General features: G+C 39.4%; 1 protein-coding gene across 1 annotated transcript; it reads left to right on the forward strand.

Annotated features, from left to right (window-relative positions):
* Positions 1-8,073: 8,073 nt before the first annotated feature.
* si:dkey-283b15.2 (neuronal pentraxin-1) lies at positions 8,074-12,832 on the forward strand. The gene is given in 6 exon segments (XM_051920163.1): positions 8,074-8,920; positions 8,922-9,284; positions 9,893-10,328; positions 10,427-10,683; positions 10,847-11,026; positions 11,295-12,832. Coding segments are annotated over 6 exon segments (1,674 nt in total). The 5' UTR covers positions 8,074-8,692; the 3' UTR covers positions 11,505-12,832.
* The last annotated feature ends 14,659 nt before the right edge of the window (positions 12,833-27,491 follow it).

A 27,491-nucleotide genomic window follows, 5' to 3' on the forward strand; every position in this document is an offset into this window, starting at 1 on the left:
TGACAGAGGGTTAGACCACAGATATGAAATGAGCATGTAGAGCATAGCGATTCAAGCTCTATGATGAGGGGGGCGTGATCAGAGATAACAGTAACATCATATGTACAAAATTTGATAGTGGGCAATAAGTTATTGTCACTAAAGAAATAATGAGTTCTTGACTAACTATGATGTACTTGTGAGAAGAAGGAACATTCTCTTTAATTTTGATTTAAGAATCCCCATGGGTCTGATAAGATATGATCCATTACAGGCTATTTGATTATCTTTGTGGAATTAGATGTTATTGTCAGTGTAGTTGATAATCTACCGAGGTCATGATTTAAAACACAATTAAAATCTTCAGCCAGTATAATTTTATGAGTTCTCATATTGAGGATTGATGTGAATATGTTTTGGATACAATCTCTGTCATCCACATTAGATGAATAAATATTATCAAAATTCACTTTAGATTCAAATGAATTACCCTCCACCATGGCGTAGCACCCTTCAGGATCAGATACTACCTTTGATGCTACAAATGACATTCCCACACCTCTGGTTTTCTTTACATAACTGCAGTGAAACATTTGGCCAATTTAAACTCTTTGCAATCAAACCTGGTCCTTACTTCATAAGTGAGCTTCCTGTAAAAATACCACCTTAGTATTTAGGCCTGTTGGGTGAGAGAATATTTTTTTCTCTTTGGATCATGATTGAGACCTTTGACATTCCAAGATACAAAGCTCAATGCTTGGTCAGAGAGACACTGCTTCTGAACTTTTGTGGGCATTTTGTAAACTTAAGTAAAAGTAGTATGTTGTTTAGTTTTAACCTTGATTTCATGTCATTATTCCCAGATAATATGGTTAAGGAGCTTGTCATTATATTGACACTTACAGTTCTGAAGGTAAAATGGATAGATAAGAAGTAACTTGCTCTCCTCCCCGTCCCTCCCCCATTTTGCCTCCACAAGTAAGTCTAGACCACACTTCACAGAGTCCCAGTCCTCTGACATACCACGAGAAAGGGCACATCCGAAACAAAACAAACTCCCAGCAGCTGTGTGGTAAGGAGTAAATTGAGATATCTTTTGATAGTATAGTTCATATACAATAAACCTAGGATATGATATTGAACAGTCTTCCAAAAGAAATGAGGAAAATTCTACCCATTCTGTGATTTAACCATAAGCAACTGGAAATTAAAAATCTTTCATACTGTGTGTATATATACAGTATATACATATATATGTATTGTCACGCACGTGCGATTAGGGAGCCGCGGAACGATCCAAAAGGTAAGACGACAGCTTATGCCAGACGGGAATGGCGGGGTACTAACCTCTCTCTCTCTGTCTCTACAGGAAGAAAGACGCACTGCCGCCATGAGTCCTCCTAATCACGAAGAAAACAACACGCCACTTCCGCCTTCCCTCTGTCTCACCCCGATGACGTCAACAGTCCCACTATCCACCTTGGTTTTCCCATCAGCCCATTCTTCCATTTCCGGTCCCTCTGCTTAAATGTTCCCCCCTCCGTCATGGCGGCGGAGGGTGTTATGACATTGTCTGTATTTATATGACAGTTATTTGCAATTCTCTACAGTATACGGGGCAGGAAAACCCCAAACCTTTATGCGCTTCTTGTCTTTCTTTTACAGTATATATATTACATCTTGCCTGAAGAAGGGGCCTGAGTTGCCTCGAACGCTTGCATATTGTAATCTTTTTAGTTAGCCAATAAAAGGTGTCATTTTGCTTGGCTTTTCTCTACATTCATAATGGCTAACACGGTACAACACCTTAGTACTACACATATGTTTTTGAAATCAATGGCATGCTCAACCTTCCTGGAAGGGGATCTCTCTCTCTGAATGGCCCTTCCTAAGATTTCTTCCGTTTTAATTTCCTACAAATGATTTTTTGGGAGTTTTTTTCTTGTCTTCTTACAGAGTCAAGGCTGGGGGGCTCTCAAAAACAAAGCTCACTGAGACATTCTTTGTGTGATTTTGGGCTATGAACGAAATGAATTGTTGTTGTTGTGTGCAATAAGGCGCACAGATCTCAATGTCCAATTCAAAGTCTTCTACTATTTTGGAAAGTAATTTAGCTAGAAATTTCACTGGGTTTGGACATTAACTGTTTTCAGCAAGCCTTTAATATTAAATAATTGAATAATATTGAATAATTTGAAATAGAGCAACATTTTGATGAATGTGCATAGTGTCCAAACTACTTTTCGTGTATTTCTTAAAACCCTTCTTAAGCAGCAACTTAACCCTGCCCCATGAAGTCATCTACAAAAAAGCATCGCAAGCTGATTGAAAATCATTCGGGTGGTAGTAACATCATAATTTGTTTTTATTTTTAGTCTTTCAGTGGACTAAATAAACTTGTGAAAAGTAATATGACATAAACATGACATTAAACTTTAAATATGACAAAGAATATAAACATAAAATCTGACTATGTACTGTTTTTAAGATGGACACAAAAGAAATGACATGCTCGCTATGAAAGAAAAGTACACTTTTTAAAAGAAGACAAGAGGCCTTATCAGAACTGAGTGAATTTTAAGCGTGCTGTCCAGTGTAGATGTGGCTGTATCTGTTCTATATTTGCCCTACCAAAGTTATGCTTAGCAGTTTTAGTCTTTGCCCCTGCGCTCTTCCATACCACTGAGAATTGTATTATATGATGGTCCCTTGTCCCTAGTGGTTCAATCACCTGTACATCCTCAATTTTATCCTGGTTATTACAAAATACTAAATCTAGACAGGCTTCCCCCTGCATTGGTACTTAAACATTCTGTGCTGAAAACAGTCACTGATTACTTCTTAAAACTCCCGCTCTTGTACTCAGTTTGCAAAGTTAGCCCAGCTAATATTAAAATAATTTGATATCCCCCTGTAAACTTTGCATCCCTCTTATTAATTTCTTGCTTTGAAGCTCTCTACTCACGCCATTTGTATTCCTTCCTAGTTTGTACGCTATGTACATGCATCATTAAGTTGCTCTATTTCAAATTGCATCTATCTATCTATCTATCTATCTATCTATCTATCTATCTATCTATCTATCTATCTATCTATCTATCTATCTATCTATCTATCTATCTATCTATCTATCGGTATACTTCTTTATCTGTTTTTCACTTGTACATACAAGGCTGTTATTTCACACTGCTGTATGCCGCACTACTGTGTAAGTACAGTATGACAATAAAGCCACTCCACTCCACTCGAAGATGTTGGAGTGTAAAAAAGGAAAATCTCAGCAGACATTTAAACTACACACTGCAAAAGCATTAAATGATGTCAGACCAGTGGTCTTAACTTCTCGTATCATGAAATACTTTGTGACAGAGCTGCTAAATAAAACACAGGCTTATCTGGATCAACAACAACATTTATTTATATAGCACATTTTCATACAAAAAGTGCTTTACATAGTGAAGAAAAGAAAAAAGACAAAATAAGAAATTAAAATAAGACAACATTAGTTAACATAGAAAAAGAGTAAGGTCCGATGGCCAGGGGGGACAGAAAAAACAAAAAAAAAACTCCAGACAGATGGAGAAAAAAATTAAATCTGCAGGGGTTCCAGGCCATGAGACCACCCAGTCCCCTCTGGGCATTCTACCTCACATAAATGAAATAGTCCTCTTTGTATTTAGGGTTCTCATGGAAGGACTTGACGATGATGGTCATGCAGACTTCTGTTGGAGCATCATGGTGCTTTGAGTAGATGGTGGTGGCGCAAGCCACCACCAAAAGGACACCGGAAAAGGAAACAGAAGAGAGAGTAAGGGTTAGTACAGATTTTAGAGCCACCATGAATAGTTATTATAATGAATTGGATATACAGAGTATCAGGATTTAAATTACAGTGAAGTTATGAGAAGGCCATGTTAAAGTAATGTGTTTTCAGCAGTTTTTTGAAGTGCTCCACTGTATTAGCCTGGCAAATTCCTATTGGCTGGCTATTCCAGATTCCAGATTGGCCACCTCACCACTTCTTTTAAGTTTTGCTCTTGGAATTCTAAGGAGACACTCATTTGAGGATCTGAGGTTACAATTTGGAATATAAGATGTCAGACATTCCGATATGTAAGATGGGGCGAGATTATTTAAGGCTTTATAAACCATAAGCAGAATTTTAAAGTCAATCCTGAATGACACAGGTAACCAGTGATCCACACCAGTGACCCAACAGATAGGGGCTGGAGGACGCCACAGTGAATTTACTGTATTAGCAGTATGAAGGACCAAAAATAAATAAACATAAAAGATTGTGATGTATAGTTTTCTCATCAGCTTTTGATATAATCCAGACCCACATTTTAGTTGACAAACTGGTTGATCAATTCTGTTTGGACCCTGACTTGGCAAGGTGGATACTGGACTGTTTAACTAACAGATTTAACTAACAGAACACAAAGAGTGAGTGTTAATGACCGTTTCTCTGATAGTCTTAACTTTTCTATGGGATCATCTCAAGGCTACTTTCTGCCTCCGCTTCTGTTAATCTTGTACACAAATGACTGCAGGAGTTCACCCAAGGACAGACATATCCTGAAATTTGCTGATAATCCTGCCATTGTGAGTCTTCTACAATATAAGGAAAGCAATGGCCCTGTTGTTGATGATCTCTAAATATCTCCCAAGGCCCAGTTCACACTACCACATTTGTATTTTAAAATGCAGACATTTGTCTCCATTTCTGCCTTTCATTCACACTACCCCATCATTCCTTACCCCTGAAAATGAAGACTTTTCAATACACTCTCAGCGCTTGAAGATTTTGTAAACGCAGCATCAGTGTTGTGGTGTGGACGGGCGAAAATGGAGTTTTCCATTTTCGTGCTTATTTCGTGGCCTTTCTCTGATTGGTTTCTGCACATTACAATGTCTCTTTCAACGATCGGGCACCTGTCATGGAAGAAAAACATAGCGGGCATAGAAGAGTTGCTTTTCATGGTCCTGGTCGTGCTGATTACCTGTAAGCATTTAATTTGTGTTTTGTACGGTTTGAATGCTGTATATGTGTGCAAAAGTCAAATTATTTACTGGTCACTACAGTTTTGCGATAAATCCTATTGCTGGTGACATTACCATTGTAGTGCAAAATTCGGCACAATGAGAAAATTAGATTATAAATAACCCAGTTGACAGCCCCTTATTAACATTTATTACTTAAACTTAGTCTATTCCAGCATTTCTCAACTTTTAAGTATTTGCGACCCAAGTTTTCATAACAGTAATTAATCGCGCCCCCCCTAACGTTTTTTTGAAAGGAGCCCACTAATACCAATTTGTTCTTTTTTAATTAATGATATATCATAGATGCATATTTTATTATACCTACTTAACTTTTATCGACATTTATCTAACTCTATATTTATTTTTCTAGTATCTGAATGTAGTTTAAGTTAATTTGTTTTGGTTTCAATAGATGTATATTTCATATTTTTGATTCTTGTTTTCTTTTTTTCACATCTTCGCACCCTACTAGGGGGGCCTGCCCCACAGTTTGAGAACCACTGGTCTATTCAATAAGCAAGAGAATGAAACCAAGCTCGCAATATTACAGGGCAAAGATACGAGAGCACAATGCAGGAAAGCAAAGATATAGACGCCTGTACACACACACACTTATTTATTTATTTTCTCTGCCGAGTTAGTTTTACATTTTTTTAACACAGAATGCAGTCTGATCACTGTGGACTGCTTATAATCGGTTCTCACACAAACGAGCATAGAGACAATTCCTTTTTTTAAGTGTCGGTTTAACATTTGCAGTGTTTTTATTTACTACCAAGATGACCATTGCCAGTTCTGAAGACTGTTACTTTCATCCATCCATCCATCCATTTTCCAACCCGCTGAATCCGAACACAGGGTCACGGGGGTCTGCTGGAGCCAATCCCAGCCAACACAGGGCACAAGGCAGGAACCAATCCTGGGCAGGGCGCCAACCCACCGCAGGACACACACAAACACACCCACACACCAAGCACACACTAGGGCCAATTTAGAATTGCCAATCCACCTAACCTGCATGTCTTTGGACTGTGGGAGGAAACCGGAGCACCCGGAGGAAACCCACGCAGACACGGGGAAAACATGCAAACTCCACGCAGGGAGGACCCGGGAAGCGAACCCGGGTCCCCAGGTCTCCCAACTGCGAGGCAGCAGCGCTACCCACTGCGCCACCGTGCCGCCCTGTTACTTTCATCACATATATATATATATATATATATATATATATATATAATATAATATAATACATCTTAACAATACTGTAAAGTCCACTGTAAATTTATTGGTTTGCAGCAGACCTGCATCACTGAACTGTACCATAAACAGGTTAGAAAGAAGGCCATGTCATTTCTGACAGACAGTAGCCATCCTCTCTTTCCTAAATTTCAGTTGTTGTCATCAAGCTGCATCACTGGGTCCCCAAGGGTTAACAGCAACAGTTTTAAAAAAATCTTTTATTCCCAGAGCTATAAACATTTTGAATTCTGTTACATTATAATTGTGTGTACTGTTAAAGGTAATTATTCATCTTTATACTAATCTTGAGTGTGTGTGACACTGGTTTTCAGTTGGCGTGTCTTTGCTTATTTGTTTTTTTTTTTTTTGCATCTGTGTAACAATGGCTTATGTTCTATTCTACTGCAAACAAACTTCCCTCGGGGATGATAAAGTGTACCTGTCCCAGTTTATGGAAGGATAATCACTCAGTTTCAACTGTCACTAAAGGATTAGTAAACCCACTCTTTTATATACTTAGGTGCTCTGTCCAGATTTATAAATGCAATTGTGAGTTTTTCTTCATGTACAGAACCATAGACACATGGAATAAATGTAAAAAGCAGCGGTAGGACTTTAGGGATCTTCAAATCTAGACGTGATGTTATTTAGTAGAAATCAGGTGAAAATTACCCCTTTGGGCTGAATGGCTTGTTCTTTTCAAAATAGTCCGAAGGTCTAATATGTTTGTGTGAATTTTTGGAAGATTAGAACAATATCGATAGGAACAAGCCATTCTGTCCAACAAGATTACCAATCCTAGTCAGCCAATTTCTCCAAAATACATCAAGGATATTTCATTTTTTTTTAAAAAAAACTGCCTCAAGAATAAAAATTTTTCATTGATTAGTAATTTTAAGTTCCCTTCTAAAGCTTTGCCTTGACTACAATTCTTGTTTTGCCTCAGTACTAAATTTTGCCCGATCATTTGAACTCTGCTAGACTTTTAATTTTAATTTTTTTTTTATTTCAACCACTCCAAAGTAAATAGAAACATTGATGGACTCATTTCTTTTTGAACAGATGTTCATGTTAGGCACACTTGGATCTTTCAGAATTGGTGCAACCTCCATTAGACGATTTCCTAGAAATGTAAGGCACTGCAGGATGTGTGGATGTGACTGGCTGCTCTCAGGGCTTAAGTTCAAGACTACTGAGGCAACGTTCATGAAGAGGTGATATTGTGCATCGGATGCAACCTTTATCTTTGCAGAAGTATAAACTGAAAAGCCTTCACTCCCCTTTTGAGTTCCTAAATGGTCTAATTGAGTTCATGGAATACTGGAGAGGATGCTCAGACATACAGACAGACATTCTTCTTCTTCTTCTTTTGGCTGCTCCCATTAGGTGTTGCCACAGCGGATCATCTTGTTCCATATCTTCCTGTCTTCTGCATCTTGCTCTGTCACACCAATCACCTGCATGTCCTCTCTCACCACATCCATAAACCTTCTCTTAGACCTTTCATACATAGAGACAGACATTATAATCCTTAATTCAGCCAGAGATAAATCCAGACAAAGAAAATAAATAAATTGGGACAGGTTAGACAAGAGTACCTGGGCAGCTTGACAACACAGAAGGCAAAGAGGAAGAGAAAACCCAAAGGAAACGGCACCAGATATTAAAAGATGCTTCATGTAACCTGGCAGACATCCTGACTCACTTGACAGCTTGTGGCCTTAGACATTCCAATGGGGGGGGGTGCTGAGTAGGAGGAGTCTGCAGGGAAGGACAAAGAAAACGAGAATTAGTGTCCCTAAGTAGCCACTAAGCAGTCAAAATCTTCTTGAAAGTCACTCTTGACGATGTAACACTGCCAGCCATCTGCACTTCTCAGAGCTTCTGCTTCTGCATGCATCTCTCCGGCCTGCCACACTCGTCCTCTTTCTTCTGAACTTTCTTTTCTTTTTTAGGACATGGGTGGACTAGTTTATGATGACTGGTAACATTTCTTCATCTAACTAAAAGTTTTAGAAGCAGCATCAGGAGACAAGATTGATTGAAAATAGTACTTGTGCGCTAAGTCTGCTTTCATAAGGTTCTTGGAAATAATACAAGGAGGAGGAGGGGCCCGTTAATGAGACTGACCTCATTTTGGACCTGGACTGTTTCACTTTCAAGGAAAGCTTCACTCCTTAGTGATTTTTTTTTGGATTTATATCCTTTAAAAAAGAATAACAAAATGCTGATACACCCATCTGCCTAAAGACAGCTTTGAACGAGGCAAAATTAGACTGAGTTCAGGAATACCTGAAAAGAAGAGGGACCAAAGCGGCCTGAAAACGTCAAACTCTCAGTTACACTTTAGTCCACAACAGTGAAGTTGTCTGCTTGAGCTGGTGGCGCAGCTTCACTTATTTCTGTTTTCACCATCGACTAAACTTTGAATATGTCTGCCTTGTGGCTGTTATTCGTCTGGTCTTTTTTGATTTCACTGACCAAACAAACAACTGCTCCCGACTACGGACTTCTGCCAAAATTTGTGTGCTCACCCATACCAGTTGATTCAGATCCTGGGTGTTCTGGAAGCAGACATGCATCACCAGCTGGGGCAGGTTCTTGGGGAGGACTAACAGATGATGCTAAAACAACCATCTTACACCTGCGGGAGACCATCGGTTCAGCAGAAAGAAACCATCCTTGACCAGAGGGAGACAATCCGCGAGCTCACGGCCAAGCTCACTCTTTGCGAAGGATTTGGGGGAACTCATGAGGGCCCAAGCCTGGGGGCACATCCTCTGGAACCTGAAGATGGTTTTCATGGTCGGGCTGCACTACACCACCTGAACCAGCTTGGTCATTCTTCTGGACACCATTCTGAAGGGCACTCGGGAGCCCATCATCTCTCAGAGCCTTACATGTCTCATGGGGTCCATGTTCCAAATAAGAACACCATGGGAGACCCTCCTAAACACAAGGAATCAGTCGATCAAATGGGAAGAATGTTGCAGTCACTGAAAGAGAGACTTGAGAATCTGCAGGTATCTGAGTATCTCATGTGGCATTTACTGCTCCTTCGTGTGTGTGTGTGTGTGTGTCTATCTATCTATCTATCTATCTATCTATCTATCTATCTATCTATCTATCTATCTATCTATCTATCTATCTATCTATCTATCTATCTATCTATCTATCTATCTATCAGCAATATTGTAGTTAATATTTTAGATTGTCTGAAAGTTACTGGAAACTACATAGTTGGCCTGTAGAAATTGTGCAGCTCTGAGATTCTAAACACTTTTCATTATTTTGCATTTTCTTTGTTTTCCCCTTCTGATATTTGTTTAAATTGCACTGTTTAAAATGAGTGGGTTTCCTCTAAGCTTATGCCCTTCTGTGTATTTGAAGTCTTGTTGCCAATCTTTTTAATCTGCAAAGTAAAGTCAATTATAGTCCTCAGAGGGAGCAATACCAAACCCTCACCTTTAAGGGTAGGTTGGGGGAAAAGGGTGACAGTTGTCTTTACAATCAAAATAAGTAAAAGGAACTGAAAAAAAAAAACAAATTGTTACTAAAGATGCCTTACAAAATTGAATATTCTGTCTTCTTGCAATGAAAACTTATTTCTGTAACTCCTGCTCTCTTGTAGCACACAAAAAATACATCAACCACTTACTCCAACTCTTTAAGGGACCTTCTTCAAAGGAAGATCAGCACCTTGGAGCACCAGATTCAGCAGCGACTACATTCTGAAAGGGATGATGGAGAAGGAGGGGAACATGGCCACGAGGATGAAGATGAGGAAGGAGATGAACATGAAGAGGATGAAGAAGGCGAGGAAGGCAGGGAACATCACAGTGATCATCACCACAACAACAATACAGCAGATCACCATGACAGCCAAGATGCTCACAACAACCATGATACTCATGCACCTAGATATGCCCCTCATCGGAGTACCTCAAAAGGTCACGAGGACCATACACCTCATGACTATCACCGCACATCAGCCAATATTCATGGAAGCCACCATCATAAACTTGATACAGTTATGAACCATCTGCACCAAAGAAGTGCCGAAAAAGGTAGGATAATTAAAAAATGTCTACAGCTATGAGAAGAACTGTGCTCTTAGATAGATAGATAGATAGATAGATAATCTCGTCATTTCTATTTCTTTCAGCTGCACTGACACACAAGAAGACAAAAGGTCCAGATGATTTTCAGATTGGATTCCCAATGCGTACCAACTACATGTATGGCCGTGTGAAACGGACACTGCTCCATGAACTATTTGCCATGACTCTTTGCTTGTGGCTCAAGTCCAGCTCATCTCCTGGAGTGGGTACCCCATTCTCCTACTCGGTTCCAGGCCAGGCCAATGAGCTTGTCCTCATTGAATGGGGCAACAATCCCATGGAACTGCTGGTTAATGACAAGGTGAGGTCACCTCAACGATTTGTTCTTCCTAGAGTGGTTCAGTTCTCTCCCCATGGCATGTCACACTACTTTAAAAAATTATGTTTTTTCACTGTTTTCCATATCTTACATCTTACTTTGAAATCAATGCAAGCTGTGAAATATTTGTGTTGCTCTCTTCTAGGCTGTCACACTTCCGCTTTCTATCAATGATGCCAAGTGGCACCACATTTGTGTGACGTGGTCTACACGTGATGGTTTATGGGAATCATACCAGGATGGCACCAAGCGTGGCACAGGAGAAAACCTAGCAGCTTGGCATCCCATCAAACCAGGAGGCATTTTTATCCTGGGGCAGGAACAGGTGAGATGCTGTCCTACGTGTTATAATTCACAATGAATTATAATTATGTTTTTGATTCTTTACTAGTAACTGATTCCTGAATATACATGATCTGTTTTAAAAATCTGTGACTTGAACAGAACAACATGCATCCTAAATGCTTTATAGTCGAGTAACCTAGAACTTTTATCCAAATCTGTAAAACTTGAGTTTATTTCTTAGTGAGCTGGGTTGTTTGACCTACGGGTAAGCTGTCGCTCTACTATTGTTTGTATTTGTTTTCATGCAGGACACTTTGGGTGGTCGTTTTGATGCCACGCAAGCCTTTGTTGGGGAGATGTCAGATCTTAATATGTGGTCACATGTCCTTACACCAAGTGAGATCTACAGTCTGGCCACATGTGGAAGCCATGCAACTGGTGATATCATCGCTTGGACAGAATCAGTTATTGAACTTCATGGGGGTGTGACAAAGTACCCCTTTGATCCCTGCCATTAAAAGATGGGAACTGTACAAGGCTTTGTGATGCTATGGCATCCTCTGTGGAGTGCTGTTAAGTTGTTAATTGCAGGGACAGCAAAACCTTCACCCTCTCTGGAACCTTCTTTCATGCCCACCGGCAGAGAACTCCCTAAGTACCTGAATATGGTGCCTCTGTTTCCAGTTGACCATTTCATGTAAGGGTAAGATGACATAAAGGCAGAACTGTTTTAGAATACCGTTATGGAATTGCTTTATATTGGATTTCATCAGGTTTTATGAGTCATATGCAATTGCTCCACAGTGCTAATATGTAACTTGCATTGTTCATGGGTTTCTGACTAACAAAGAGACTTACATTACTGCCAAGCTGCTTAATTGCAGCAAAGCACAAATTAGCCTTAGGAGAATGTCCTTCAAAGAGTGAGGACATAAATATCTCATTAAGTTTTATCAAACTGACTGAATATTAATTTGAAAAAGGCAGAGAGTCATCACAAACATAAAGGCCAGATTATAGTAGAAGGGAGACAAGGCATGATCAAAAATGATTTAAACAAGCTTATGTAAACTCTCTGAATCTGCTTAAATCAAAAGATCATGCATTAGCCATGTGTGTTTCGTCATTTGGCTGTCAAAGGCGTGAAAGGACCATACCATTCGTGGAGGTAAAGGTTTATGGTTTCCTGTAGATATGGCCAAATTACAATCATACCTTTATAATTTTGTAATGCATTGTAAATAGTGACATCAGACTCTTTTTCTCATTGTATGTAATTGCCACTGACTATCACTTTAATGGTGCCTAGCTTAGGTTTTTTAGTGAAAGGGGTATTTTGGCTAACCGGAAAACGGTGTAAACAAAACTTGAAGTAGGTTTTAGGGTTAAATGTAAATTTCAGTAGCTGATGACTGGTCAAAAATTTCAATATACTTGATTTTGATTGTGTGATAAAATGGAAATCGGTTAAAGAAGATGCAAGAGCTTAGATGTGTCACATGAATATGAATATGCAGCTGTTGTTGAAAACGAATGGAAAATACTGTGCTAAGTTTGCTTTCTAAATTAACAGTTCTTAACGCCTGTATGTCTAGAATAATCACCTGTTCATTCGTTTATGTTCCAGTATAATAACACATAATACTGTGCAAAACTTGAGATGGGCATACTGCATATCGTTGTATGCACGTGTTTGAAATCATTTATGTCACATTAAAGGACTTTTTATGTTTTAAAAACTATCTTCAGTGTTCTTAATGGAAAATGTTTATATGTAAATATTTTAAACATGTAATCTGTTACTTAATTTGCTGGAAATATTTGTAAATAAAGCTTTTGACAAAGATTACCTGTGATAGATTATTTTTATTCTTGCAATGGACCGCTGTGTCAGTGGTGCCATCGTGACTGTTGGCAGTGCTGTTTAATGTAGGTAGGTGAATCCTGCTGTACGTGTGTGTGTTTCAAGGGGAGAATGAGCCAGACCATGTATTAGACTGCTTTTAGACTGTTTAGATGTATCAGCTCTCCTGCTGGAGCTTTCACTCATGACAGGGTCACACAGCCCTGAAAAAAGTCAAACCAATAGAAGGAACAAGACAGCTGATGTAACAGACGTCTGAGTAATGGATGTGCTACAGTCAGTTAGTCTGCAGCTGAGTGCAGACATGCTGCCAAAAGAGGGATATTAGAATGCACAAGCTGTCAGTTATTGCTTATGGATGGAGCATGGCAGTTAAGCACCCATCTAATTTAACTCATGCTGGTAACAAGGAAAAATATGCACCTTCAGTGGGAGAAAGAACACAAACAGTGGGCACTTTTGACTTGGAAAAGCCTTGCCAGTCCCACCTCCCCTGAAATGACCATCTATCTACCTCAGCCATGTGTTATATGGGTGTCCACTTGGCAGGGTCCAGCCTCTCGAGTCCTCAACAATGAGAATCCTGTGAGCTGGATCACCCTCGAAGAATCACGCCGCATGGCCATAGTGCCGTAACTGACTCTCCCTAACAATGCATGTGATGTGCTTCATTCAAGACACCGTGCGCAACCGCTCATTCAACATAAAATCAAACCAGTAATACCCAAGGATTCTCCAAAGTACCAAAGGAGTCCAGTCTTTGTCTCGGGTCACTGGATAGCATCCATGTCTCATAAACATACAGTAAAGCAGGGAGCACCAGGAATCTAAAGACTTGGACCTTCGTCCTTTTGCAAAGATATCAGGAGCGCCACACACTCCTTTCCAGCGACCCCATGAACCCCCATGCCCTTCCAATCCATCTACTGACTTCATAGGTAGAGTCACCAGAGACACGACTGTTGCTACTGAGGTAAGTAAACCTCTTGACAAGGACCGCAGACAGACACACTGCTGATGGCTGTGCCTCAGAGGTCATTAAAGCCCTGGATCTTGGTTTTTATCAGGACACTCAATCCCAGACACTCAGACCCCTCGCTCAGTCTCTCGAGCACCCCAATCAGAGCCTCCATTGACTCTGCAAAGATCACAGCACTGTCAGCAAAGTCAAGATCATTGAATCTTTCTTCGCCAACAGATGCCCCACAGCCACTGGACCCCACGACCTTGCCCAACACCCAGTCCATACAAGCATTGAACAGAGTAGGAGCAGAACACACATCTGATGAACCTCAGAATCAACTGGGAAAAACAGAGGTTCTGCTTCCACTCTGCACAGCACTCACAGTACAGGCTGGCCATGATATCCAGCAACCTCGAGGGGAGGTTCCACGAAGTCTCAAGATGTCACACAGGGAAACTCGATTAACTGGAGTCGAACGCTTTATGAAAATCAGCAAAGGCTGCAAAGAAACTCTGCTGATATTCACGTTTGTGCTTGATGAGAACCTTCAGTGCCAGGATGTGGTCAATAGTAGACTTTTTAGGCATAGAACAAGACTGTCCCAGTCGCTGGTAGGTGAGCAAGTGATCACAGATCCTATTGAGGACGACCTTAACAAGGACCTTACCTGGCACCGAGAGCAGTGTTATGATATTATGATGGGAGGACCAGAATATTACGAAAAGCCCCAAGTGTCACCCTGTCAGGTATGAACAGTACAGATGGCTAGTGGTGGTGTGGTAATGTGGTGGGTGCTCATTCAAGGCATGCACTGGGTCTCCTGATCATAATGTGCATTTTTGTCACATTTCTTTTTATGTCTTCATCTCTCACTTTCAAACTAGCTAGTTAACTGAAATCTGTTGTCGGCTATTCAAATTCTCAAAGTGGTCTTCTTTATTTTTGAGATCTCTTCTCAGAACCTGTATACTGGCTTCCTGTTTTTCAAGTCTGCATATCCAGCAACCAGTGTTTCATGCAGAGAGTAATTCCATCCATCCATTTTCCAACCCGCTGAATCCGAACACAGGGTCACGGGGGTCTGCTGGAGCCAATCCCAGCCAACACAGGGCACAAGGCAGGAACCAATCCCGGGCAGGGTGCCAACCCACCACAGGACATACACAAACACACCCACACACCAAGCACACACTAGGGCCAATTTAGAATTGCCAATCCACCTAACCTGCATGTCTTTGGACTGTGGGAGGAAACCCACGCAGACACGGGAGAACATGCAAACTCCACGCAGGGAGGACCCGGGAAGTGAACCCAGGTCCTCAGGTCTCCCAACTGCGAGGCAGCAGCGCTACCCACTGCGCCACCATGCCGCAGAGAGTAATTTTAAAAAATATTTTGCTTTACAATAACATTCTTTTCATTGAGAAATCTTTACAACTTTAGAATAGGTGCTGTCATGAGTATAGAAAAGAATCCCCCCTTTAAAAATATTCACATTTTATTGCGTTACAGTCTAAAATGAAAACGCACATAAAAATATTTTTTTTCAGCTTTAATTACTCAATGTAACTTATTATATCCAAGTAAAAGTTGGGCGGCACGGTGGCGCAGTGGTAGCACTGCTGTCTCGCAGTTAGGAGACCTGGGTTTGCTTCCCGGGTCCTCCTTGCATGGAGTTTGCATGTTCTCCCCGTGTCTGCGTGGGTTTCCTCCGGGCGCTCCGGTTTCCTCCCACAGTCCAAAGACATGCAGGTTAGGTGGATTGGCAATTCTAAATTGGCCCTAGTGTGTGCTTGGTGTGTGTGTCCTGTGGTGGGTTGGCACCCTGCCCGAGATTGGTTCCTGCCTTGTGCCCTGTGTTGGCTGAGATTGGCTCCAGCAGACCACTGTGACCCTGTGTTCGGATTCAGCAGATTGGAAAATGGATGGATGGATGGAAGTAAAAGTTTGGATTCAGCGGGTTGGAAAATGGATGGATGGATGGAAGTAAAAGTTTGGAAAAATAATAATCACTAAAATTGATTAAAGATCATCTCACTCTGAAACAATACTTGTAAACTCAATCTGATGAAGGTGATCACCTTCTCCATTGTGCACCAAGGTAATTGGCCTCCACGTGTGATCAGTTGTAATCCCTGTGAGTAGTTTAGCATATAAACAGCCATGCCTGGAGGGTTCCAGAACTTGGTATTGCAACGGAAAGCAAATAATTGACTGTCGCTGGTAATGCACTTTCTAACGATCTCGGGGACAAAGTTGTGGAGAGGAACAAGTCAGGAGATGCATACAAGAAGATTTCAAAAGCTTTATCAGGAGCACAATACACTCCATACTTAAGACATAGAAAGTGTCTGGTACCATTAGGATCCTCCCTGGATCAAGCCATCCCTCCAAAGTGGATGGAGGAGCAATGAAAATTCTGAGGCCAAGTGCAAAAAAGTGTTATGGTCAGATGAGACCAAAATTGAACTATTTGGCCAAATGATACACCTGGCAGATAGAGCCAATATAGCAAAACACACCATACCTACAGTAAAGCATGGAGGTGGTAGCATCGTGTTGAGGGGTGGGGGTATTACTCTGGGACTGGGACACTTATCAGGGTAGAAGGAAAAATGGATGAGGCAAAATACCATCAAATTCCCAAGGAAAACCTGCTGCCTGAAAGTTGAAGATGGGAAGAAGAAGGTTCACCTCTCAACATGACAATGACGTGAAGTACACAGGAAAATTGGCCACGCAGTGCCTGGAGGAGAAACACTGACCAAAAAACAGGAGACAGAGCTGGAGGTGGCAGAGTTAAAGATGTTTATGGATGTGGTGAGAGAGGACATGCAGGTGATGGGGGGTGACAGAGCAAGATGATGAGGACAGGAAGATATGGAAGAAGATGATCTGCTGTGGCGACCCCCCAACGGGAGCAGCAAGAAGAAAAGTTATTATGCGATGTTACTGAAATATTTTCACGTGTGAAAACCTTGCAATGGTGGCGGCCATTCAGAAACAACACAAAATGGCAACAGTTGCGTGGAAAATTGTGCCACAATTATCGTCACTAAAATCATGAGAAAAAAAATCAAAACATTAATATGAAACTAAATTAGTTTACACAGAATTAATGTACAGCATCCCAAAACAATTACTGTAGTAGGCAGAAAAATAAAAAATAATTCAGAACACGAACACTTGCTGAGGGTGATGGAATTTTGCTTCTAATTTTATTAACGACAGATGAGTGGACTAAAAACTCAAAGTGCTAGTCAGTTACACTGACGTGTGGACATCGCCTGTAGATTATTTATGAATAGCTAGACTATAGGGGAGCCATTATGGCATTTTTGTGTTGTGCACAAATATAAAATTTAAATTAACTCATTTTTCTTTGAACCTTTATCCGTGTTTGTGTTTTATGTAACTTCTTGACTGTTGCTTTGTGAAACACAAGCCCTCCTAGTCAAACGTTTATGGATCTCTCCAGTCTAAAACTGTAGCAGCATCCTCATTTGGTCATTCTGAATTAATAACTGCAGAAACATCCACTTGTTTGTTCATTTTTTACAATTTGTATAATTTGATTTTAAGTTGTTGGGGACTGGAGCTGAAGCCATTAGCATTGGACACAAGGCAGACATTGAGCCATGATGCAGTGCCGGGCAGCTGTAAACTGTATGCATGGCCGCTGATAGTTCTAACTCAAATTCTCCTGTCCATGATTTTACAGACCCGCTGTTTTCAGGTCATGAGTGCAAGTAGCTAATGTCTGCAGCAGCAAGAAACAACTGTGGATCGGCTCTGAGTCTGTCACAAGGCACGCTTAAGCACACAGCCATTTTTACTTGCACATGTTCAATTGGAGGTACCACTCAACCTAACAAACCTGCCTTGGGGGTATAAGAGGAAAATGGGCACACTGGAAGAAGAAGCAAATGGAGGACAGCAGCTTGAACACTGTGCTACTGTCGCCTCCCCCCCCCCCCCCCCCCCCCCATTAACTCCTCCCACAAATTAGATCTCTTAAAGAGTATTCCTCCTAGTCAGGAAGTGTACTCCGGCTTTTGTAAAGAGCCTGCTAATCCGGCAGCGTGTCCCTCTCTGGGCAGCTCCAGCGATTTAAGAGGCTGAGCGCAGATTAACCTCTCTTGATGTGATAACACAGATAAGCTGCTGGTGTGACTATCTGGAGATCTGATAGTTGGAGGAAGAAATGGCAACTTGGGCGAAAGAAAAAAAGGTGAACAAAGCTGTATGTTAATTATTGATGTAGAATTTTCAGAAATATCAATGTTAACAATTCTGTAATCTCATCCTTCGTTCTGTTTTCTCAGTGGCTTAAATCAAATAAAAATCATTTAGTGCCTATCACAGCAATCTATCCATTACATAGTCGTGGATCTATCTATCTATCTATCTATCTATCTATCTATCTATCTATCTATCTATCTATCTATCTATCTATCTATCTATCTATCTATCTATCATATAGTGCCTTTCATATCTATCTATCTATCTATCTATCTATCTATCTATCTATCTATCTATCTATCTATCTATCTATCTATCTATCTATCTATTATATAGTGCCTTTCACATCTATCTATCTATCTATCTATCTATCTATCTATCTATCTATCTATCTATCTATCTATCTATCTATCTATCTATCTATCTATCTATCTATCTATCTATTATATAGTGCCTTTCACATCTATCTATCTATCTATCTATCTATCTATCTATCTATCTATCTATCTATCTATCTATCTATCTATCTATCTATCTATCTATCTATCTATTATATAGTGCCTTTCACATCTATCTATCTATCTATCTATCTATCTATCTATCTATCTATCTATCTATCTATCTATCTATCTATCTATCTATCTATCTATTATATAGTGCCTTTCACATCTATCTATCTATCTATCTATCTATCTATCTATCTATCTATCTATCTATCTATCTATCTATCTATCTATCTATCTATCTATTATATAGTGCCTTTCACATCTATCTATCTATCTATCTATCTATCTATCTATCTATCTATCTATCTATCTATCTATCTATCTATCTATCTATCTATCTATCTATCTATCTATCTGTGTAAATTCTGCCCTGTGTCCTGCTTGAGGAGATTTTGGTAGAGTGCGGAGGGAGCGGATTACTTGTTAAAACAGTATTTAAAAGTCAGATGAGTGTAATCTACTTTTCAAACACCATGTAATGCCCAGCCTCTCCATCTGCCCGGCGATTTCTTTGAGGTGTCTCTGTCTTCTTGAAGCTCTGCCGATTTTAGAGTTTTATTCCATTTCCGCGCTAAATGAATGTCTAGACACTAAAGCACTGCACATTGTAATCTCTGCTCTTCGGGATGAAGTATGAACTGGACTGTGAATGAAGGCTTTTAAGAACTTCTAAGTAATTACTATCCGACCACTTCTTGGAAGGAGTAAAACACCTCTTAAAAGTTATAAAGAAGGCTGAGGGATGAAGAACTCATTTCTGCCATGCTCAAGCCCTTCCCTTTGCTCTCTAGAACAATGCTTCTCAAGTTCAGTCCTGGTGCCCCCTTGTGGCTGCAGGCTTTTGTCATTTCTTCTCCTAATTGGATTTCTAACTTAATTAAGCAAGCCCCTATTTCCCCGTTTCTCTGCTCTGAATAAAGTACATTGTCATTTTAGGATGGTCCATTTTGTAGACTGGGAAAATGGAAAAAAGGCCTCTACAGAAGCAGATGTAAGCCAGCACTTTCAAAGCATCACCTGCTAAACAGTAAATAAATGAAATGAAATCAGATATTTAACATTTTGTGTTCATGAATGAAAGAGGACATTTACAAAAGTACTTACTTTTCACATGAAATGCAATTATTTCTCTTATGTTTCTAAAAAAGATTGCCTTATGGAGGGATTTACAGCTCAAGAACATAAGACATTTTGACGAGAACGGGGCACGTAGCTCAGTATGGCTCTTTGTTTATCTAACAATCATCACCGAGTACAGATTTGAAGATTTCCAAAGTATTACGATCAACCACACTTTGTAGTATCTTATTCTATGTGTTGTCCGACATGAGAGACGGTTTACAGGCTCAAACAGTGTCATTTCTCAGCCAGACCAGGGGTTGGCGCTGCCTTCTAATACTCTCTCCTTTGTCCCTCTGTAGCACAGCCTCTGTTCCTCCTCTCTGGTGACGTCCTGTCCGGTGCAGACATCACTTCCTCTTCCGGCCTCCAGAAACTCCACCTCTTCCTGCTTGTGCAGTATATACACCCAAGAACCTAATTGTTAACCATTTCCATTGTTGAACTCTGTTCTGTAAAGACCTGTTTGTTAATTTCAACCTGTTTTTTTTCATTGTACGAGGTGGTCATCTCCAAACCTTTTTCTCGCTCCGACTCTTTTCTGTTACAGTGTCTATTTGCTCTGAGTTAGGAATACTTCCTAACATTTGTTTACTCATCATGGAGCAACCTGAAAGTCCTATAACAATGGAAAGAATAATCAATAGAGTACTCATCTCTAATGTAAGCCTTCTAGTGTGAGGCTGTGTAAGTACAAGAACTAAGATGGTCACCAAACCTTCAAAAAAATACAGAACATCAACAGCATCAAAGCCAGGCCTGACATACTCACAGTTTCTGAAACAATTTACACGTAGCTTTCACTACAGACTCATTTTAAAATCTATTGGCTTCAGCCTTACTGATTGGGGTTCAAATAAAACATTTAGTCATTTGTTTCTGTATTGTACCAGACAAACACCACTATTCTGTTCTCTTAGTTTACTGTTCAAGAAGCTACAGACTGCTTTCACTGAACTTATTTTTATATTTATTTCTGTTCTCTAACAAAACTAAAAAAGAACATTTTGTTGAATCAAGCTAATATGGCAATTCTAAAAAAGATAACAGAAATATGGGTAAAAAGGCCTAGCCGTGGGTGCTTTATTAACGTTGAAGGTGCTCATTCATAAATTAGGCTGAATTGGCATATTATAAACCAAGTAATCAAACAGACATATTTCAAGAAATACCCACACCATACGATACCATTTTCTAAGCCCACCTAATCCAGAGCAGACTTATGGGAAACTGGAGCCTAGCTATGTTTGGGGTACTGCATATACATTATGTTTTATATTTTACAGAAAGCCAATGTCTAGTGGTAAAAGACACATAGAAAATAGTGAAAGCAAATGTTTTATATATTTTAGAAACTGACGTCTTTTAATGACTTTAATTCATTCACTCGATCACATTTTATTTATATAGCACATTTTAAAATGAGTACTGTCACACAGCAGCTTTACAGAATTCTGGGCCTTAAATTCCAAGACATAGGCCTAACACGTTAGTGACAAAGAAAGAAGTAAAAATCTAAAATTCTTGTACTATTGCTGGATAACACTGGTCTACAAAAAATATTTTTTGTTTGCTACTGGGATCTTCAGAGCAGCTCTTTATTAAGTTTTTGTACACTGATTCCATATATGAAATCGGAATTAAGCTAGCACATCAGGTTTTTGAAATACACATCATTGACGTTCCATTGAATATCAATATAATATATCAACACGATATCTGGAGTTTGGACTATGTCCCACCAAAATTGTTTTGATGTGTTTATTCTGAAAACAAACCAGAAGACGATACCAGAGACACGTTAAAGCATATTTATGTCAATTTACCTAAATATAAAAGTGAGGTCAGCGTGCCCAAAAATGTTGGAGGTACTCGCTTTTGCGCTTGTACTGCACATCCATCTCTCTTTGCAAGAACCAGCAGTAGTCACCCATCATGCTCGGAGTGAATTTTACCTGATATCAGTTTTCCATCACTTTAAGATCTTGATGAAATTTTTCTCTATACAGTAATCCCTCGCTATATCGCGCTTCACCTTTCGCGGCTTCACTCCATCGCGGATTTTATATGTAAGCATATTTAAATATATATCGTGGATTTTTTGCTGCTTTGCGGGTTTCTGAGGACAATGGATCTTTTAATTTCTGGTACATGCTTCCTCAGTTGGTTTGCCCAGTTGATTTCATACAAGGGACGCTATTGGCAGATGGCTGAGAAGCTACCCAACTTACTTTTCTCTCTCTCTCTCTTGTGCTGACTTTCTCTGATCCTGATGTAGGCGGTGTGAGCAGGGGGGCTGTTCGCACACCTAGACGATACGGACGCTCGTCTAAAAATGCTGAAAGATTATCTTCACGTTGCTATCTTTTGTGCAGCTGCTTCCTGAAACGACATGCTGCATGGTGCTTCGCATACTTAAAAGCTTGAAGGGCACGTATTGATTTTTTTATCTGTCTCTCTCTCTCCCTCTCTCTCTGCTCCTGACGGAGGGGGTGTGAGCTGCCGCCTTCAACAGCTTTGTACCGGCGGTGCTTCGCATACTTAAAAGCCAAACAGCCCTATTGATTTGTTTGCTAGAGATTGTTTTCTCTATCTATGTGACATTCTGTGCTCTGACGCGCACTCCTTTGAAGAGGAAGATATGTTTGCATTCTTTTAATTGTGAGACAGAACTGTCATCTCTGTCTTGTCATGGAGCACAGTTTAAACTTTTGAAAAAGAGACAAATGTTTGTTTGCAGTGTTTGAATAACGTTCCTGTCTCTCTACAACCTCCTGTGTTTCTGCGCAAATCTGTGACCCAAGCATGACAATATAAAAATAACCATATAAACATATGGTTTCTACTTCGCGGATTTTCTTATTTCGCGGGTGGCTCTGGAATGCAACCCCCACGATGGAGGAGGGATTACTGTACTCATCTCTGACATCGCCCAGATTTGGTGGAAAAAAGTTGAGATGAGAATGTAAGAAAATACGTCTTCAGTGACATTCAGCAGGTTCTCCACAAGCTCAGCATAATTCACTGCTCTGTGACTGCCAAGAAAATTCTGGACATCCCGCATGAATACTTCTCATGCTGCTGATTCAGTTGGCTTCAGTTTCCTTTTGAACTCATCGTCAAGCATCAGTTCACGGATTTCAGGAACAACAAAAACACCTTCCTTAATTTTGGCTTCACTTTTCTCGAGACCAAACTTATTTCTTAAATGCTGATAAGCATCGCTGTTTCTGTCCATCGCCTTGACAGAATTTTCAAAGTAACAGTGAATCTAACGAATGAAATGTCCTGAAATGCAATGTTATGTTTAAAAGTAAAACCTCTACCAACTGCACCGTCATGTCTGAGTTGTGTCATTATGCTTTACAGTCATATAAGATCTGGTAATCAGTAACAAATATTTTTCTGCTAATTAAAACTTAATAATTAAAAAAAAATTAGTAATGACAAGGTAAACAACTCACAGCTGTTAGTAACCTGTGGCGAAATCATTTATCTCAATGGCATCCCTAGTGGAATTACCGGTATTTATCAAAATTGTTATCTGCCTTTACTGTCCAGTCACCCTAGTTGTCCAAGACCTGGAACATCATAACTAAAAAACGGGACGCGCTGCTGGACAAAAACCGTTTTCAGATTTGGAGTCAGCAAGTGAAACCTGTTAAAATAAAGGTGAAAGACTCCCAGTAGCAAAATGCTTGTTGACCAGTGTAATTAATGAACAAAATGGAAGTTGTTTATAATATCTTACAACAAATTAGAATAACACAAAAAAGATAAGGCATACAGAATAGGTACTTTAAAATAAAAGACAAACAGAAATGTAGATTTCACTGTGAGTTTGGAATATTTACTTATAGTTAGGGCTGCCAACCATCCTCATTTTCAGTCCATAAAGATGAGAACATGTCTGGGAGGAATTAATACAATTTTGAAAATGTCTGAAGTTTTGGCTCCTAAAATTTGAAACTCTCCATATCCTTATCATTGGTAAAAATTGAAATCCGTACACCAATCAGCATTTGCGGAAGTAGTGCGCAAACTTTTTTCCCAGAATCTTCATTTTCATTCCAGCAGTATTTTGAAAGCAGTACTTTCATTCCTAGCCTCTTTAAGAACTTGATGGTAAATATTATCTGGTCCTGGTGATTTGTTTGATTTCAGATTATTTAATCTGAACAGCACTTCTTTTTTTTATATATTTTTATTGTATTAATTTTCATTGTAATCATTCCATACAAACAGATCAATTTATAACCCAACAAAATTGAAGACAAATCAAACCCCACCCCTGAGAAGGAGAGCTTAGCTAAAGGAAAATTGCTTAAGACTTTTTAATAAGACAACATTAAACAAAAGAAAGGGAGAAGTAAATATATATGTAAATAAGAGATGGAGAAGGGAGTTAAATGCGGTAATAGTTATTTCTCTTATTCTAAAATAATATTGATTAAATCCTGCCAGGTTTTGAAAAAATTTTATACAGATCCTCTAACTGAGAATTTGATTTTTTCCAATTTCAAATAATATAAAACATCTGTTTCCCACTGACTTATAAGAGGAGAGTTAGGATTCTTCCAATTTAACAAAATAAGTCTGCGTGCCAAGAGTGTAGTGAATGCAATCACCGTTTGCTTGTCCTTCTCCAATTCAAGTCCATCTGGAAGAACACAGAACACAGCTGTTAATGGGTTAGGAGGGATTGTGACCCCAAGGCTGTCTGAAAGACACTTAAAAATTTTGGTCCAAAATGATGTTAGTTTAGTGCAGGCCCAAAACATGTGACCGAGTGAGGCAGGAGCTTGGTTGCAGCGCTCGCAGGTTGGATCCTGCCCTGGGAACATTTTGGACAGTTTTAAGCGAGACAGATGAGCTCGATATATAATTTTTAGTTGAATAATTCTATGCTTTGCGCATATAGAACTCGAGTGAATTCTCTGCTTTGCTACCTTCCACTCCTTTTCTGATATATTGATTAAGAGATCTTCTTCCCAATGTCCTCTTGGATCTTTGAAAGGTAGGGACTCTAATAAGATTTTATATATTGCGGAAATAGTGTTTATTTCCTCGAGCAGTATTTTTTCCAGCATTGTGGAGGGTGCAAGGTGGGGAAATCGGCCAATTTCTGTTTAACAAAATTTCTAATTTGAAGATAGTAAAAGAAATGTGTAGCTGGGAGGTTGAATTTTGAACGTAATTGTTTAAAAGATGTAAATATGTTATCTATATAAAGATCTCTGAGCATTTTAATCCCAAAACTTTTCCAGGTATTAAAAACTGGATATACTTGCGAAGGTTGAAAGAGGTGGTTCTCTTGCAGAGGTGCCACTGATAAAAGATTTTCCATCTTAAAATGCTTTCTAAGTTGGTTCCATATTCTGAGTGAGTAAAGCACAATTGGGTTATTAGTATATTTGCGATAACTTGCATTTATTGGAGAGCAGAGCAGGGAATATAAAGAAGTACTACAGGATTTTACTTCTATTACGGACCAAGCCTGTGTATGTTCATTTATTTGTGTCCAGGTTTTTATGGCTTGTATGTTTGCTGCCCAGTAATAAAACTGAAAATTAGGTAGAGCCATGCCACCTTCTGCCTGAGGTCTTTGTAGGGTCGCTCTTCGGATACGTGGGTGTTTTGAGTTCCAAATGAATGAGGTTATTGTTGAATCTAACTGTTTAAAAAACGATTTATTGATATATATTGGAATGTTTTGAAATAAAAAGAGAAGTTTAGGAAGGATATTCATCTTAACAATGTTAATTCTTCCGGCTAGAGTGAGATGAAGGGTTGACCATCTATGCAAGTCTTGCTTAATTTTTTCCATACAGACACCGAAATTTTGTTGATAAAGAGCTTTATGATTACTTGTGATATTTACCCCTAGGTATTTAAACTGATCTGCTATGGTAAAAGGTAGGGTGTCTAATCAAATATTATATGCTTGTGAATTCACTGGAAAGAGTATACTTTTATTCAGATTAATTCTAAGACAAGATATCTTTTGAAATTCTGTTAGTGCTGTTAAAACAGCAGGGACAGTGTTTTCTGGGTCTGATATATATAAGACCATATCATCTGCATATAGAGAAATTTTCTGTTCCAGTCCTTCTCTGACAATCCCCTTTATCTGATAAGAATTTCGGCAGTGAACCGCCAGTGGTTCAATAGCGATTGCAAACAACAGTGGCGACAAGGGACATCCTTGTCTGGTACCACGTTCTAGTTTAAAGTAGTCTGAGCAAATGTTATTAATACAAACTGAAGCTTCTGGATTGGTATACAGTAGTTTGATCCATGCACAAATATTCGGGCCAAACACAAATTTCTCCAATGCAGTGAAAAGGTAATTCCATTCAATCATATCAAATGCTTTTTCTGCACCTAATGATAGTAATATCTCTGGGGTGTTTGATTTTGCTGGTGAATATATGACATTAAACAAGCGTCGGAGATTTGAAGATAGGTGTCGGCCTTTAATAAATCCAGTTTGATCTTGTAATATTACCGAGGGCAGCACTTTCTCCATCCTTCTAGCTAGGATTTTTGAGAGTATCTTAACATCATTATTCAGGAGTGAAATTGGTCTGTATGATGCACATTGTAACAAGTCCTTATTTTGTTTAGGAAAGACGGTGATTAATGCTTGTCGAAATGTTTGAGGTAGTATTTGGTTGTCTCTAGCTTCTGTAAATGTTGCCAATAAGAGGGGAGCTAGCTGAGTGGAGAATTTCTTATAAAATTCTACGGGGTAACCATCAAGGCCAGCTGATTTCCCACTTTGTAGTGACTTTATAGCATCTAGTAATTCTGTTAGCGTTAGAGGTTTATCCAGTTCCTCAGCACTTAAAGCATCTATTTGTGGTATCTGTGATGTATCCAGAAATGCATTAGATTGTGTGTTGTCTTCTTTGGGCTCAGTAGAATATAAAGACTTATAATAATCTCTAAATGTGTGCATTATTTTATTATGGTCAATGATTTCTTCTCCATTCTTGTTGGTGATTACTGGTTTTGCATTGTGAACTTCTTGTTTGTGAATTTGTTGAGCTAAAAGCTTATTAGCTTTTTCTCCGTGTTCATAGTAATGCTGTCTAGACTTATAAATAAGTTGTTCAGTTTCTTTAGTTGTTAAGATGTTAAGTTCTGTATGCAGGGCCTGCCTTTTCCTGTGGAGAACTTCATTTGGACGCCTGGCTTGTTCTTCATCTATTCTAGTAATTTCACTTCTTAGCTCTGACACTTTCTTGGTTTCTAATTTATTTCTGTGGGAAAGATATGAAATAATCTGGCCTCTTAGGAAGGCCTTTAGAGTTTCCCAGAGTGTTCCTGCAGAAACCTCTGTGGACGTGTTTGTCTCTAGGAAGAAGCTGATTTGTTTGGATATAAATTCTGTGCAGTTCTCGTCTGCCAATAAAAGAGGGTTAAGACACCATCTGCAAGGTGAGTGTGAGGGGCTTAATGATTTTAGCTCCAAGACTAGAGGGGCATGGTCAGAGATAACAATTGTGTCATATTTGCATGATTTAATTGTAGGCAGGAAATTATTATCTATAAAAAAATAATCAATTCTTGAGTAGCTATAATGTACTGGTGAGTAGAACAAATATGTTCTTGAGTTTGGGTTAAGAAACCTCCAGTCTGATAAGTTGTGATCATTTAAAAACTGTGTAATTATCTTTGCAGTATTAGATGTCGTCCCCCCTGTCACAGGAGTCCTATCTAAGACACAATTAAAGTCCCCAGCCATTATAATTTTATGAGTGTTCACATTGGGAATGGATGCAAATAGATTTTGCATGAATTCCTT

The sequence above is a fragment of the Erpetoichthys calabaricus genome, chromosome 16 (genome assembly GCF_900747795.2).
Source record: "Erpetoichthys calabaricus chromosome 16, fErpCal1.3, whole genome shotgun sequence".
Lineage (NCBI taxonomy): Eukaryota > Metazoa > Chordata > Cladistia > Polypteriformes > Polypteridae > Erpetoichthys > Erpetoichthys calabaricus.